This window comes from Catharus ustulatus, chromosome 1, assembly GCF_009819885.2.
Source record: "Catharus ustulatus isolate bCatUst1 chromosome 1, bCatUst1.pri.v2, whole genome shotgun sequence".
Lineage (NCBI taxonomy): Eukaryota > Metazoa > Chordata > Aves > Passeriformes > Turdidae > Catharus > Catharus ustulatus.
Window position 1 is genome coordinate 38,467,241 of NC_046221.1, and position 15,717 is coordinate 38,482,957.

At 37.9% G+C, this 15,717-nt stretch overlaps 2 protein-coding genes across 2 annotated transcripts in view; one reads left to right on the top strand and one right to left on the bottom strand.

The window, feature by feature from the left end:
- Positions 1-9,161, top strand: part of KAT2B (lysine acetyltransferase 2B) — a 40,165-nt gene extending 31,004 nt beyond the window's left edge. The window contains exons 13-18 of the mRNA XM_033060482.2: positions 168-311; positions 2,596-2,710; positions 3,480-3,516; positions 3,881-3,944; positions 4,042-4,126; positions 7,193-9,161. Of these exons, the coding sequence (XP_032916373.1) occupies positions 168-311; positions 2,596-2,710; positions 3,480-3,516; positions 3,881-3,944; positions 4,042-4,126; positions 7,193-7,386 (639 nt within the window). The 3' untranslated portion in view covers positions 7,387-9,161. The remainder of the gene's footprint in view (positions 1-167; positions 312-2,595; positions 2,711-3,479; positions 3,517-3,880; positions 3,945-4,041; positions 4,127-7,192) is intronic.
- SGO1 (shugoshin 1) lies at positions 8,839-15,068 on the bottom strand. The gene is made up of 8 exons (XM_033060494.2): positions 14,933-15,068; positions 14,653-14,849; positions 14,130-14,234; positions 13,609-13,673; positions 13,310-13,449; positions 11,895-12,737; positions 11,530-11,701; positions 8,839-11,290 (listed from the first exon to the last, which is right to left on the bottom strand). Exons 1-8 carry the CDS (start codon positions 15,066-15,068, stop codon positions 11,149-11,151), a joined length of 1,800 nt encoding a protein of 599 aa, XP_032916385.1. The 3' UTR covers positions 8,839-11,148.
- Positions 15,069-15,717: the final 649 nt, after the last annotated feature.

Sequence of the window (15,717 nt, forward strand, 5' to 3'; positions counted from 1 at the left end):
GAGAAGTTTTATCAACACTGAACTGTGGTCTGTAACTCACTGTTGCATGTTTTGTGTTTTAACTTTATGATGAATTTGGTTCTAAATCCTCATTCATTCCAGTTAAAACAAATGTAAAAGGAAAATGGCGTAATGACATTATGAGAGTTTTTTTTTTTTCTTTGCAGGGTTTCTCCAAAGATATTAAAGTACCAAAAGCAAAATATGTTGGTTACATCAAGGATTACGAGGGTGCCACATTAATGGGATGTGAATTAAATCCAAGGATCCCCTACACAGAATTTTCTGTCATCATCAAAAAGCAAAAAGAGGTGAAGGTTGAAATGAAATGTTTAATGTTGCCCTCTGTTCAGATGTTTAGAAACAGTTAATTGAGTGCCAGGTTAGCTCTTTTCTTTGCTTTGGTGCTTAAATTTGAGTGCATACTTTTATTAGTTAGACTAATCCCTTCATTCAAGTCCCAGTGCCAAAAGTTTGTAGTTGAAGCATCAAATTCTAACTCACTGACTTAACAAGAACAAGACTGTTAAAATACTGGTATTTTGAGGGGTAATTCACAGATCAATTTTGTGGTAGTTAGCTAAGTAAAATCTTCTGAGATTGATTTTTTTTTTTATGGCTTTGTCAGTTCCTTCCCTCCCATATCAATAGTGTTCATTAGAATGACATTTAAATGCAGTGTTTCTATTGCGTGGCCTGTTTTATTTGAAAAAAGAGGATTCCTTCTTTCAGCCATTTTTAAAATTCATAAATTAAGGGTAGACTGTCTTAATTTCCAGTCTGTCCCTCTTTGGATTTTAAGTGGGATGTTCTTTATTTAGTTCTTAGCAATATTCTACATAATAAGGCATTTTATTAGCAAAATAATTCTGATGTTTCCACTTGTGTTTAATACCTTCCTTGGTTTTTAAAGGAATACAAATTATCATTTGTTCTTTCAAGATTGTTCAAACCTGACCTTTTATTTTGTTAAAAAAGCTCCTTTATGGCACAATCATTTTTCTTCTAATAGAATGATTTGGACTGTGCTTGGAGAAGGAAAGACACTATCTGATGGTTTTACATTTAATTTACCAGGTTTTTTAACTTTGCTTATTGGGAAAGTTTTCATATATGTCCATACAACAGAGACCATAAGTTTTTCCCCTTTCATTTCTGCTTGGCTGCATTACTCTTCAGATTCCAGGCTACTGTTGGACATACCAGCTGCCCCTTAGGGATGGGATGTTGTCATTGTGGAGAGGGGATGTGTCTCTTGTAGCCTGTTACATCTCAGGCATGCCTAATTGCAGTAGTACAGTTCTGGGCCCGAACCATCAACATAACATTAAAATAAACTTGTTAGTTTTCAAAATTTTGCCTCTGAGATTACTTTATTAGCCTTCTTCAGTCTCTTATGTGTTGGGATATCCATATTATTCTAAAGAACTTGGAGACGCTTCTCTTGTAGATAAAGTGCCTTGGTCCTCCAGACATCTCATGTCTAAAATTATTAGGAAGAAGGCTAATGCTATGCACTGATATGTGTTGTTGGTCTTTTCTGAGAATAATTACATACAGCTTTGGAACTGCATCTTAGGATTGCCTGCTTAACATCAAAAACATCCATCTGACCTTTTATTCTCCCTGTTGCACGGAAATTTAGAAATAGCCCTCCCAGTCTACAGCTTCATGAAGAGTGTTTGCTTGTCTGTGCATATCAAAGACAGATTTAATAATTAGTTTGAAATTATTTTTGTATTATGTATGAGGGAGTGAAGGTTCTTAAAAATAAAACATGTCCATTTTTATTATTTCCAAAGAAAATATTCTGTGAAACTGGTGGTCTGCATGGCTGTGCATTTGTTTACTCCAAGTTATGAAGTTTTGAAAGTCACATATCCAGGACACACAAAGCTTAGATAAACATCTAAGTGGGTATCAAGAGCACCAAAGCAAATTGCTTAGAATTTGAGGTAGTAAAATTGCAAAGTAAAACAGAGAGTTGGAGTGGGAAAAGCCTTTCCCTAGCATTTGCAAAGAGAGTAGAATTTTGGATCTGAAGAGTAGCATCATTCTGACATCCTCCAGAGAAAATCTTTCATGAGTATCTTTGATTGATACACAATCAACTCCTGCAGATATATGGAGACTTTGAAGTGTTTGGGTTATTTCTAAAATTTTGGAATATGAACATATATGTACATCAAAATATATGCATTCAAAATGAGCCTTGAAATTTTTGACCAGCTGTGCTGAAGCATTTCAGAAGCTCCAGCTGTTAAAACTTTATAGCCAGTTCTCAAACCTTCTTCCAGAGAATTTCCTTCTCTGCTTCTGCTCCTGTCTGCCCAAGAGCTGTGCAGCTTCTGATGAATAGAGCAAGCAATGACTCCTTTTTTCCTAGATTTGTGCCAAAATACCTGAGAGACTTGGTAGCTTCATTTTCAGAATCAGTGTCTGGTCAAGTAGCTCAGCCCCTTTACCAGCTTCCTGGAAAAGGACTGCAAGGTTGGGAAGTGAGAGTGTTTCTGTTCATCACAGTTTTGTATTAATCTTCTGGGTTACTTTAGACCAAATAAATTATCTTTTGTTTTCTCTGCTGCTTTATTACAGATCATTAAAAAGCTCATAGAAAGGAAGCAAGCTCAAATACGAAAAGTTTATCCTGGCCTTTCTTGCTTCAAAGATGGAGTACGGCAGATTCCTATAGAAAGCATTCCTGGAATTAGTATGTATCAATCTCTTTTAATGTAGAACAGAAGCAGAATAGCCTAAGAGACGACCAAGACTAGAAATACTAATGTAGTCACATAGTTCTTTTTTATTAGAATGTAATTGTTTTAGTCTACTGATTTGATTTCTGTGAAGATTGTTGTGTTTTTTTAGTCTGCTATCTCTGAGATTTCCCCAAGGCATCCCAGGCTGATCCTCTTTTATGTACGTGTGTATAATTTTATTTATATGTGATCCCTCTTTGATTTGTATCACAGTGTAGGCGACAGTTTCCCTCTGGCACCATTTTAATGCACTGCACTCCTGAACAACAGTGATTTCTGTGCTAGGCATGAACTTGTAGGACAAAATAGAATTAAAAAAAAATAAGTATCGTATTTTGGGTGACTTTTTTCCAGATGTGCTTTTCTGCAATTTATCCTTTGTCCCTGGGGAATCAGATTGGATACCTTTGTCATGATTATTTTTTACAGGGGTGGGTTGCATGCAGCAAAATATGTATTGAATTATTGAAAAGAAATGTGTTTCATGCAGAAATAATATTTTAGAATCTTTTCAGCAGTCTGGAGGAAGAGGCATGTAAGAAATTGAGTGGAGCTGTGGGCTAGATGGTTATGTTATTTATTAGGAGTAGTTTTTATTAAAACAAACCCATTTTACTGCAGTAGTGCTGAAATAGCTTTTCTTCTTTGAGTTGCCATAACTCAGTTAATGTTTTGACCTACTGTAGTTCCCATATAATATCTCATGTTATTGCTGTACAGGAGAGACTGGCTGGAAACCAAGTGGAAAAGAAAGAGGGTAAGTGCTACACAAAGTAAAATGTTGACGCAGTTGGGATATTCCTTTGAGAAAAGTCTTTAAACAATGTCACTTGATATTTCCTTATATCCACTGGAAATCAAATAAACTGCCAGAGATGAGTTCTTAAATAGCTTTTTGGTGGTTTTTTAAATTTAATTTTATTTTTTATTGTGGGCAAGTGTGGTTTGGGTAGCGGGATTCTTTTTTGTGGATTTTTGTTTGGGTTTGCTTGCTTGTTTTAAATTTTATATCTTCCATAAAATGCTTGAAACTTTGGAGTTGGTTTTAGATAAGATGCAAATTGTAGGAACGAAGATAAAGTACTTAAGCTAATCTTTTTGCATTCATATTTTCCTTCAAGTAAGGAGGCCAAGGATCCAGATCAACTTTACAGCACATTAAAAACCATCCTGCAGCAAGTGAAGGTGAGTGCTAGTTCTAGTTTACTTTCTGTAAAGATTTTTAAATTATTTCTAATATCTAGTTTCCATATTAGATACCTTACTTTTTTCTTTACCAAAGAGCCATCAAAGCGCTTGGCCCTTCATGGAACCCGTGAAGAGAACAGAAGCTCCTGGATATTATGAAGTTATAAGGTTTCCCATGGGTAATGCCATTAACATTTTTTAAGTAGAGTTTAAAAATCATTATAGCTGCAGACATAGCAGATAAATTTTAATCTTATTGTTTTATGGTAAAAAATATATGTTACTTGCAGCTGAATACCTTGCAGCTCTGAAGTGTCAAGAGTGTGATGCTGTCATTTGAAAGTGATGAGTGCTCCCTGACCTGTGTGAAACATGTATGATGTACGATTCTGAAATGTTAGTGTGCCCTAGGGAGCCCTAACAAGCTCTTAAATGGTGCAGTCAGCTAGAAGCTTTCAGGACTGAGCTAGTGTAGGTGTGTTGTAGGGATATGTTCTTGTGTGTGGTAACTGGTCATTGCAGATCCTACTCATATGTTAAAAAACCTGAAGGTGAACTTTCAGGAATGCTTGAGCATTTGAGTTGCTTTGAAATGCAGATTTAACATTTCTAAATAACGTAAAGAAAACATTTTCAAAGGTCACAGGGTTTCCTAACTAAGTCTTAACACTTTGCTCCATTTTAAGTTTAGGAAAATGCTTCATGCATGATTGTAAGCTAACGTTTATCTTTGTCTTTTAGATCTGCCACAATTGTCGGAGGTGTTACATGTATTTATTTATTTTTATTTATAAATAACATGGCTATTGTTTATGTAGGATTGCTTGCAAAGGGAAGTACACAACTGCTAATAATGTTTTTCTTTTTACTGCTTCTCTTATGACCCAGCTTTTGACTTCTGGGACATATAATTTCAATGATAATTCAGTGATACTCTAAACAGATGCTTGATTTGTACTGCACCAGATTTAAAACTGAATTCTGCCACTCCTTTCTCATTTGTGCAATAATCACCTCTATCATTCTGATTAAAGTTTATGAACTCTTTAATATCGTTAGAGAATGAAATACAGGTTCATGGAAGGCTATTAGCCATCAGTTTCTCAGAAAATACAAGTATTTGTTCATGTTGCTTTGCATAGGCTCCAAGCCCATGTGCATCAATTTAGTTTAATTATTTTTTTCATATTCAACTTACCATTCCCAAATAGCAGAGGTACATACACTTCATAAATCAATTGCTGTATCCCCAGCACAAATTTATTTTCTACCGATGAAGAAAAAGAATGTGAATCCTCTTCTGTGGCAGAGTTTTCTCTATCTGCTTTTCTGAGCAGATCTAGCTCAGAAATCTGTTTAATCTGAGCAGTGGTTACAAGTAACTTGCTTGAGTTGGCAAACTCAAAGTAAGAATGTTGTCTGTCGTTTCCTTGTTCAGATGCATTACATAGAGGCAGGGGCAGCAGTTTTCTTTGAGGATTAAGCTGAGGTCTTTGGTTTAGTTTTGCTTTGTTTTTTTCAGCTAAGGAACCCAGCATGTGCCTTGATTTGTGATTAACTTCAGATTTCTTTCTGCTCTCCCTGCCAGCATGCTGATACTGTAAAAAGTTGCTCAGACAAGATATAACATTTGCCTTTATGTTTGTGTACAGACTAAATTGTACATTTTTTGAGAGGTATGGCTGTACATTTTTTTACTACCTCCTAAGGTCAGTTCTCATGTATAAATGCTTTTTTACCCATTTCAAGTGCTTTTCAGGTGCTATATCAAGCAATACCCTTTAGGGTTTTTTTCCCTTTTCATCTGCCATTCAAAAGCTGTACAGCTGTGACAGATGAAACCAAACTTACACTGTACTTGGAGGAGAACAGTTTAACTCTCTAGCCAGGCAACATTTGGTTTAGGGTGAGCTGAACAGCCTTCTCAGCTGAGTGCTATAAGTAGTCTATGGATATCTAGTTTAGGCATAGGCACCTGAATTTCAGACTTAATGGGAGCTGAATGAGCCTTTACTTTTGCAAGATACTGTGCAAATCTAGGAAGTGGCAAGTTCTGTACCATTGGAAAAAGTATTTGAGAGCATCCATCAAACTTTCCTTAATCCCATTTTGTCAATTTGACAGGGTTTCCTTTCTTCTAATAAATTCAAATCTCTCTTATAAAAACAAAACCCACCCCCCAAAGTCCCCCAAACCATTACAAAAACAAAAATACAACCATATTTTTAAATCTGAAGTTTAAAAGTTTAATTCCTTTGCATTGGAGGTCTTTGGTCTCCAATGCAAAGATTGTCCTTGCAATACTCATTGACATTAAGTAATCTTCATTTCAGCTACTTCTGTTACAGTTTCACAAAGGTGCTGCCGATGCCTGGCTCAAGCTTTGCTAAAAAAATAGTTGTTAGAGCATTTGAGGTGAGAAAAGCCAAGGCATCCAGCACACCTCCCACTGCTTCTGTTCCTGTACTCACTCCTAGAACACTTGTAGTGTAGACAGAATTTTTAAATGCCTGATGAGAATTACTGGGAAAGTAACTATGTGGAGAACACTGAGATTATTTACATATTTTATGGATGACTTATGATTTTAGTATAAAGGAGAACACTTCCTAAGGTTCTGTAAGTAAATGTTTTGCATGATGCTCTGAAAGCAGGGGAGATCACATGATTCTTAAAAAGGATATATAACTATAAACTGTGAAGAGGTAATAAAAATATATGTAGAGCGTAGAACAAACTTAATCTTATTTTTCAAAGCTTCAAATCCTGCTTGTAGTGTAGACCAGTGTATCTTCTCTGCTATGTTTGCACAGCAGTAAGGATTTTAGGTTAACATACATGTTTTATGGTATTTGAATTCTTTGCCCATAAACCCCTAAGGCCTCCTCCAGCAGAGCTGAGAACAGGTGGTCTCAGGACAGTCAAGAGTGTTAGGGAATATCTACAGCCCACAGAAAACTCAGAGCTCTAAGCATGAGAACAGGGAAAAAAAAAAAAAAAGCTTTAATGTTTTAAAGAATTAAAAATAAACACTACATAAATTCATCCTTACAGTGAAATATTGCTTAGTTCCAGCAGCTCAGCTGTTTTTGAAGTTAAAATATGGACCATGCCTTAGATGAAGGCAATTCCATTCCAAATCCTAGTTTTGCCAGTTCATGTTAAATGGCAAATCAGTCTGAAGGGATATTGCACACAAAACATATTTGAATCCAACGCTGTTAATCTATTTTTCTTCTGTGCAGATCTCAAAACAATGAGTGAGCGACTCAAGAACAGGTACTACGTGTCTAAGAAATTATTCATGGCAGACTTGCAGCGAGTCTTTACAAACTGCAGAGAGTACAACCCCCCCGAGAGTGAATACTACAAATGTGCCAATATACTGGAGAAATTCTTCTACACAAAAATTAAAGAAGCTGGATTAATTGACAAGTGACACTGATTTTTTTTACAACCAAATAGTGTGCCTATGTTATGGACAGGTAAAGCAGTTCTATATCTGAGTTGTGGGACTTACAAGAAACTTCTGTTTAATACTTAGCACTTTTAAAAACCCTTTTAGTTTTGCAAACATGTATTATACTGAAGTTACAAAAATTATTTTATTAAAATGCTTTATAGTGTATTTAATTACGGAATATTTCTTTTGTGTGCCGATTACCTTATGTTCCTAATAAGTTTATCAGCTACAGCCTCAGAAACCCCACAAACATGGGGGAAGTTGCACATGTTTGGGAAAATGAAGAAAATTCCCAGACAACAGATGTTATAGCTTACCTAATGTTATAGCTTACCTAATGCAGTACCTATTTGATAAAGTTTTATTATTTTTTCCAGTAAAAAGGGAAAACAACAGGTGGGGGGGAGGGTCTGAAACACTTGTTTCTTTGTAGAATCTTTTTATAAGATATTATTTTTTAAAAGAAACACTCAGCTGGTTGAGAAGCTGTGAGAGAGGAGCAGTCAGTTCTGAGAAAGGACTGCCTGTGATCTTTGATAGATGCAAGTTTTTCTATTCATTTTCAGTTTTGATAAATATTTTACCTGCAAATTGTAATCTGATAACCACTCCTTAAAAAAAAAAAAAGGAGAGAAAAGAAAAATCTGGCTAGATGTGTAATGTCATAGTGACTTGGCTTATGCAGGACATAAGTACCCAAAATAACTTTAGAGACTACTTCACACCTACTAGACAATTTTAATTGGCTTAGTAGAGTTATGGTTTTATGCACTTCATGATCCACCCTACTTACTACTTCTCACTGCTAAATTCTTTAGATTGTTCAGCAGAAAGAAGACTATTGTACACAAAGAAAAACAGCATAGGACAGCTTCGAGCTTAGATACCTGGCCTTGTTAGTAAACTGGATTTTCTACCAAGCTTTATTGTAAATGCATATTAACTGTGATTATTTAGACCCAGGAACATATTAACATTTTGCAGCTCTTACTATATCTTCGAAAAGAACACACACTCATATATACATTTTGCTGCTTACACTACATTTAAGAGGTACACCTAAATCCTTAATGGAGATGAGTACAGGCCAAAAAGCTGTCCCTTGACATTTTCTAATTAGAGTTTGTAAATTATAACTGCTTTTGTGAAAAACAGATTAAATTTTCATTCTTGGTGTTTTATATTTACAGATGTTACACTGGTAAAATACAAGTTATAAGACTGAGAAAAACCAATCCTGTGCTGTATCAAAGAATACCTGTATAATGTTAGATCACAGATCAATTCAGCAAGGAGATGATGTCAGGAACTAGAAGTAGTAAATGTGGTATCAAGGTATTCAAAATGTTAATGCTGGACTTGCCATCGTGTTTTGTATGAATTTAGTCTGACCTACATTGGGATCTGTAACAAAGGTACAGTGAGTACTTTTTCTTTAATAGCCAGAACAGGATGCTATAAACCTGTTTTATAGATTGGGCCTACAGATGCACCTGTTAAGCTTGGTAACCTGTGAATTTTTGTTATTTTCAGAGTAGATTTTCTTATCGTCTTTCAATCAGATTGTCTCTTCTATATTGAAACGTGTTTTCTAATTTAAGAATTAATATTTTCATAGATACTGTGCAATAAAGTTATAGTAGGATATGTGGTTTTGCAAATGCTTTAACAGCTGATGAACTTTACATTTGTCAAATTAATATATTGTACTGGTACAGAATAGTTTTAAATTATATATGTACAAAACCCTACTTATTTTGGTCTCTTTTTTTCATTACTTGGTATTTGGGATACAAACATACACAGCGAAGCAATTTCACAACCCAAGACAGGAGTGCTGTCAGTGACTCGTCCAGGTAGGGTAGAAAATACGTGAAATGGCCTCTGAGTTCACCAAGAGCATGATGGGCTGAGCTGAAGTCAATCCAAGTAGCTTTCCCAGCCTTATGGTAACTGAGAGATGGTGCTGTTAGCTGTTGCAAACTTTTGGTTTTTTGACTTCATAGCATGCTTATGCTATTTGCCAGAATTTGCCTTCAAGAGTCCTTTGCTCACAATATAAATGTAGCAGCAAACTGAGTCCAGGTTGCGTTTGTACCATCACCATATGGTCACATCGACAAAGCCTGCACCTGTCCAATATGTGACAGATAATTAGAGTAGGAAGATTTTTTTTTCCCCCATCGACTCAGGTTTGGTCCTGTGAAAGTGGAACCAAGTGTTTTACTAAACACTTCTAAAGAAAGCAGATGAGATTAGGAAGGACTTATTTCTTCCTTATACATTTCCATCACTTCAGTTTTTCAAGCTTGCTCAATCTACTAAGAAACCACTCACACTCACCACACCTGCCTTGGGCTGCTCTGCAATCACCCTGCTCTTTTTCTCTCCCTGATAAAACAGCTGTTGCAGATTTGTTTAATGGAAGAGCACCTGAGGCTCCAGAATACCCTCAGCGATCATTAAGTGCATCTCTTACGTGAATGGCTGATACAGGGATTGGACCGACAGCCTTGGCAGTATTAGCACCAGGCTCTAACCAATATAGTTCAACCACTCTGCTGCTGTTCCTCTAGCACTAGAATTCCAGACTGAGATGGTGGGGCCTTGGGGCTAGAATTTCAGCATACAAAGGTAAAGTTAAGTTTCCGTTCAAGTTGTTTTGAACAATTAATTTTCAAACACTCAGTAGCTAAAGTAGTATTATTGTTAAAGAGCCATGGAAGAAGTTACAGGTAGAATAGTAATCAACAGTTTTATTACAGAAAGGGTTTTTGCACCTAGTGAAGTGGGACACGCAGTCTTACAGAACAAAGAAAAAGCATGCAGTTTTTGTATTCTCGTATTAGGTGTTTGGAATGTAGCTTTCATTTGGGTATTCTCAAACCCATTAATACTTAAGTGTATCTCACACAAAGTTAAAAGCTGTTTGAGTGGTTGACAACACTCTTGTTCTCATATGTACCCTAGTGTGGCACCAAATAGCACAAGCTCAGATGTGGCACCTCTGGGAAAGGCACTTTGGAAAGCAGGGACAAAATTATTATAAATTGTTAGGAATATCCCACAACAGTTGGGACCTTCAACAGCCTTCATAATAAATTTGCTTTGTTTCTGTCTGGTTTATTCTAACTTACATTCAGTGCAGGACCAAGTAAGCCTAAACTGCTGCTTTCAAGAGCTACAGCTACAGAATCAAATTGCAGCTGCTAAGCTGCTTCTACAGTGCTTATGCCACCACATAAGATGGGGACACAGGCCTGTAATGCCCACTGCTGACATCAGTGCCCTTGGAGCAACTGTGGAAACTGCCAAAAGACCACCAACCCACTCAGAGCTGTTTCCAAACAGTACGATGTTTATTGTGACATTCCATGCGAAATTACAACCATCACATATACAAGATCTGTACAAACACTGTTACTAAAAATTCTTCCTGCCCAAAACATTTTAAGTGCCTAAAGTTCACGCATATGGGGGGATTCGCCATCTTATCCATCAGAGATTTCTCATATACTCTGATCCACTCAAAAGGAGCTTGAATAGAATCATTTAGTTGTAAAAAGTCATCAATCCATATTATTAAGTCACTAGAATAAATCCAGGCCCCTTTAATCTGATATATCCTTAATACTAGACACACAACTATTTACATATTTATATAATATATTGTGCAACAAAACATTTCATCCAGGAAATTACCTTCTTCATGGCAGAAGCATAGTTTTGCTGAAAATCTCAAAGACAACTAACCAATTTCTCATTGTATTTTTTCATAGAATCTTTCTTATGAGAACGTCGTTTAATGTCTTTTTTCAGCTTGAAAATTGGAGAACTCAGGAACTGTGTATCTGTAAATGGATCTCCTCTCCTGAGTTTGCTGTTTGGAAAAAAAAAAAAAGGCAAAACTGAGTTCTGTTCCCTATGTCACTTAAGAGAATAACTTTTAGCTAGTAAGTTCCATTTCACGCAAACTAGGCTGTATGATTAACTCTAGACTTCTTTGAACAAGCTTTTTTGGTTAAGGTCTTGTTTTCAAGATCTAAATAAGCTTTTCAAATTCTCTACTGGATGGAATATCATGAACTTTATAATAAACTAGAAAGTAAAGACACCTACCCTACAATACTTGGTTCTTTGTAATTCACAGTAACAGTACAGCTTCGTCGCATGCGTTTTGGAGACTGAGGTCCTTCACATTCAGAGAGAATTTCTACATCCTCAGTGCTGGGGAACACTGCAGCTGTATTGGTAACATCACAGAGATACCCACGAGATAGCTCAGGCTGTCCTGTAAAGAAATTAGGCACAGTTCAGTTCATTCAGGTAAGTGAGCTTAAAAGAAAATCCTAAGCATTTTTAAAACATTACTCTTTTAATTGCTATTACCAAAAAAAACCCCTCAAATAAAAAAGCCTAAACCTCCTAAACAATGTTATCTTTCAAGGAATCAAAGCCAATTACAAAATACTTTCTGCACTTACTAAAAGACTTATCACTTGATTTGTTGTTTTCAGTCTCTTCTTCATGACAGAGCTTCTGCTCATGCTGTGCCAAACATCTCTTAGACCTTGGCCTTGGATGGACTGGTGACCTAGGGTTCTCATCCACTGAGCTTCGCCTTTTCCTTGATTTGCTCTTGTAAGGCTCATAGAGGCTGTCATCCGAGTCACCTGCAGTACTGCTTGACTCAATGGGATTGGTTTCAGTTGAGTCTTCGTCCTCCACTTCAGTGTCACTATTGTTCACTTTTTGTCGAAAAGGTGTAAGATGGACACTCTCTTCCAAATGAAAGTCATAAGCATCACTGATGCCACCCAAGAAATTCAGCTTTTCTTTAGAAGCCTCCTTAGCTAGTTTTCCTTGTCTTCGTTGGGAAGTAAGTGGCCTTTCCAGTTTTCCTTTCTGGCACTTTTCTTTCCTTTGTTGAGGTTTTTCTCTGCTTTTACACTCCGGTTGTTTAAGGTCAGAATTACGTTTTAATTTGAACTGTGAAGTTCCAGAATTTTTCTGCCTCAACACCAGCTCTGAATCGGCCTTGCTTTCATTCAAGTGAGGAATAACTGCATTTATATTTTCTGTAGGACACTTCTCTAGACTTTCCTCAAGCCTAATTTCATTCTGTTCAGAAAGTTCTTTTATTGAATCAGGTGCTTCTAAATGGTCCAAGACACCAGTAGAAATTGCATCAAGGTTCCTCATCTTCGAAAAGTGACGTCTGGTGGATACACTTTTTGGTAACATGCTACCAAATCCCAACTTTACACTTGAAGAAACACTTTCCAGCTCTGGCTCTTTGTTGTTCAAATGAAAATCAGATGGCTGGCCTTGTAATTGAAGGGAAAAATGTCATATTAAAGCCAAACAGAAAAACTATGTTAAGATTTTGCAAAAAAATTCTGAACCTTTCAAAAATTCAGACTATTTAGGTTTTCTTCAGATTTTTTATAAACTAGGATTTGGCAGTTAAGTTCTGTTTAATATAGCTTGCATGCAGAAAGCAGTTAGATAATAACACACTAGTTTTATTAATAAAACATTTTCTGCCAAACTGTTCCTTTTGGAAAGGTTATTTACAGTCATTTATTTTCTTGAGTATTTTGCTTTGTTAACAAGTTTTTATTGATTTCATAAGTGCTAATAACTGTCTAAAGGTAATTTTACTTGGTTGAATGGTTTGGTAGATAGTGAAACTGGATTGCAGGTTTCAAATTCCTCCCCATTTTGCTGGGCATCTTCATTCAAACCTTTTACCAGTGGACAGCATTAGTATTTCCCCTTTATGACAATGAGCAGAAAATGACTTGTCAGTTCCTTCAAAAACAACGATTTCTTAAACTTGTAGTCACACATTGTTTTCCTAATCCAAAATAGAGCAATGTCTGATACTCTTGGTTACCTTCACTTGGAATTATTTTGGTAAAGGAAATATCACTGTCAGGTTCCACACAGATCTTTGACAAAGAATTTCTGTCACCACCAGCTTCCATCCCACGTGGAAGTACAGGACTATCTTCAAGAACACACTTTAGAGGTCCTCTAGAGAAAATACCAAAGATAGCATTTACTGAATAGCAATAAAGTTTATGACAAGAACAGTTTCATTCAATTGGGTTTCTTACCTTTTTCCAGTCTGAAAATTAAATTTCCTGTAACAGAGTTTCCAAACATAAACAGACATTGATCAATTATACTTACATTGAATGTGTTGGCCCTGTGACGCTGCAACTGTTTCCAGGACCTGAAGAAAGCACTCTTTGATTCTGTCAACAAAATAAATCTCGCTGAAACAAGCTTGCACCATCTACAAATTTTACACAACAGCCAAGTTATTCAAGCAAGGACCAAAGAGCCCTTGACTCTTTTTCTCCATCTGGCTAACACCAAGTATTATGGATGGTATCCAGCCACCTTCTCAGCCTCTGCAAATCACCACATTCATCACCAGCCCAGTCCTACAGGAAGCAGACAGGGGAAGGAACTGTGCACAAAACCCCATAAAATCAGGGTGACCCAACCACCGCCTAGCAGGGCCTCAGTCCCACTTATAACCTACTGACACACCCCCACAGTGTGCACCCCTGGGATACTGGGAGCTGTGGGACCAGTCCTTCCTCTGAACTAGGGCTCAGATCTAAAAATCTGTGTGCATGTCTTATGGAAGGATTAAAGGCAACCAGTAACAGAAGTCCTATTTCTCAAGAGGAAAAGGCACTTACCATGTCTAAGGAACACAAATTCTTTGCTGGGTCAAGGAGAGCGACCGAGTCCAGTAAATTCTGAGAGACTTTGGAAATTATCTCGTTCAAGGCTGACAGTCGATTCTAATTAACAAAATAAGGACAGTAACAATGTTCTATCACACTGTAGTATCAACTACAAACTTATCAGTATAACGAGATAACTAAAATCTGAAGACACCTCTGTCAGATGCCTTCACATGTGATAACACCTCTATAAAATTCACAGAGGATAGACTTTAATTTTTTTATATTAAAATTTTTAAGACTTTGTTTACTCTTATTTTAAGTAAAAGAGAAAGAGTAGTGAGAAAAAAAAAAGTTCTAAGTTCATTCAGGTATCAAGGTATCAAAAGCATACCAAATTAAGTGAAAAAAACCCAATTGAACATATTAAATTAATGTTTATGAAGCATTTAAAATCATAAAGATAACTATCAATGGATTGGTACAGATTCTGATGTTCAGTTTCACCAGCTCATACAGTTATTATTAAAAATACCTCCACATGTCCTTTTTCTTGCTGGAACCTATGATTTCTTCGCAAGTCAAACATCTGAATCTTCAAAATGTGATAGTCTTTCCTTAGCTGAAGAATGGTAGCTTCAGCTTCCCTCAGTTTGAGCTTTTGTTCTTGCAAGGACAGAGCCAGATCTCTGTTGTTTGCTAGAATGATCTTCATTTTGTTGGAGGTTTTGGCTGCAACATAACAGTGAGTGTTTCAAGTGAGATTGAAAAGAAAACAAATAAATAATGAATTCTAAGGTATTTAAGCATCTTACTTGCTCTTTTGGCCTTTACGGTGGAGAACTGGGTAGTTTTACCCAGCCTTGACCATTTTTGAGTTCTCTTCTCTCTCATCCGTTGTTTTATATCACTCAGACTGTCTTTGAAGGACTTCCTCGAGGATTCTGCCATCTTGTACCTTTAAAAGTAGAAATGGTGAAGAACCCGTGAAGCTTGGGCTGCACCACTCTCCCCAACGCCAAAAGAAAAGGCACAGACGAGCAAAGCTCGGGGCGCACACACAGTAGGAAAGGACAGGCAGCTGTGGCCATTCTCACACAGCTGCGGCAGCCTGGCCGCGGCTCCGACCGCGCCTTGGCTGAGCTGCAAAACGCTCGGTGCCTGCGGCAGGCCCGTGGCGGGCTTTAAACACCGGGGCCGGACCCGAGAGCTCGGCTGGGATCTCCCGAAGGACCGGCAGCCGGCTTGTTCCTCCAGCTCTGCAGGCGCAGCACCCCGCACCGGCCACCCGTACCTCCTCGGAAGGGCGAGCGCAGAGCCAGTAACCTCCCCTGCACCGGCCGCAGCCGCCCGAGCCCCCGGCGGAGGCGGGAGGGCCCGCAAGGATCCGGGCGCAGCGGCGGGAGCGGGCCGGATTTCCCCTCGTCCCGCAGCTCGGCACTCCCCGTCTCCGCACGCCCGGTCCCTCTTCCCCCCCGGCCCGGCTGGGCTGGGCCCGGCAAGCGCAGGAGCGGCCGCTGAGCCCGGCGGGGCGGCACCACCCGGACCTGCCGCCGCCACGCGCCGTTCAAACGCCGCCGCCGCCGTCTCCCATTGGTGC

Coding starts and splice junctions, on each gene's coding strand:
- SGO1 (XM_033060494.2), bottom strand. CDS start 15,068: ATGGCAGAATCCTCGAGGAAGTCCTTCAAAGACAGTCTGAGTGATATA. Junction 14,235..14,652: donor AAGAAAAAGGACATGTGGAG/GTATTTTTAATA, acceptor TTTGTTAATTAG/AATCGACTGTCAGCCTTGAA. Junction 11,291..11,529: donor AAAGAACCAAGTATTGTAGG/GTAGGTGTCTTT, acceptor TTTTCCAAACAG/CAAACTCAGGAGAGGAGATC.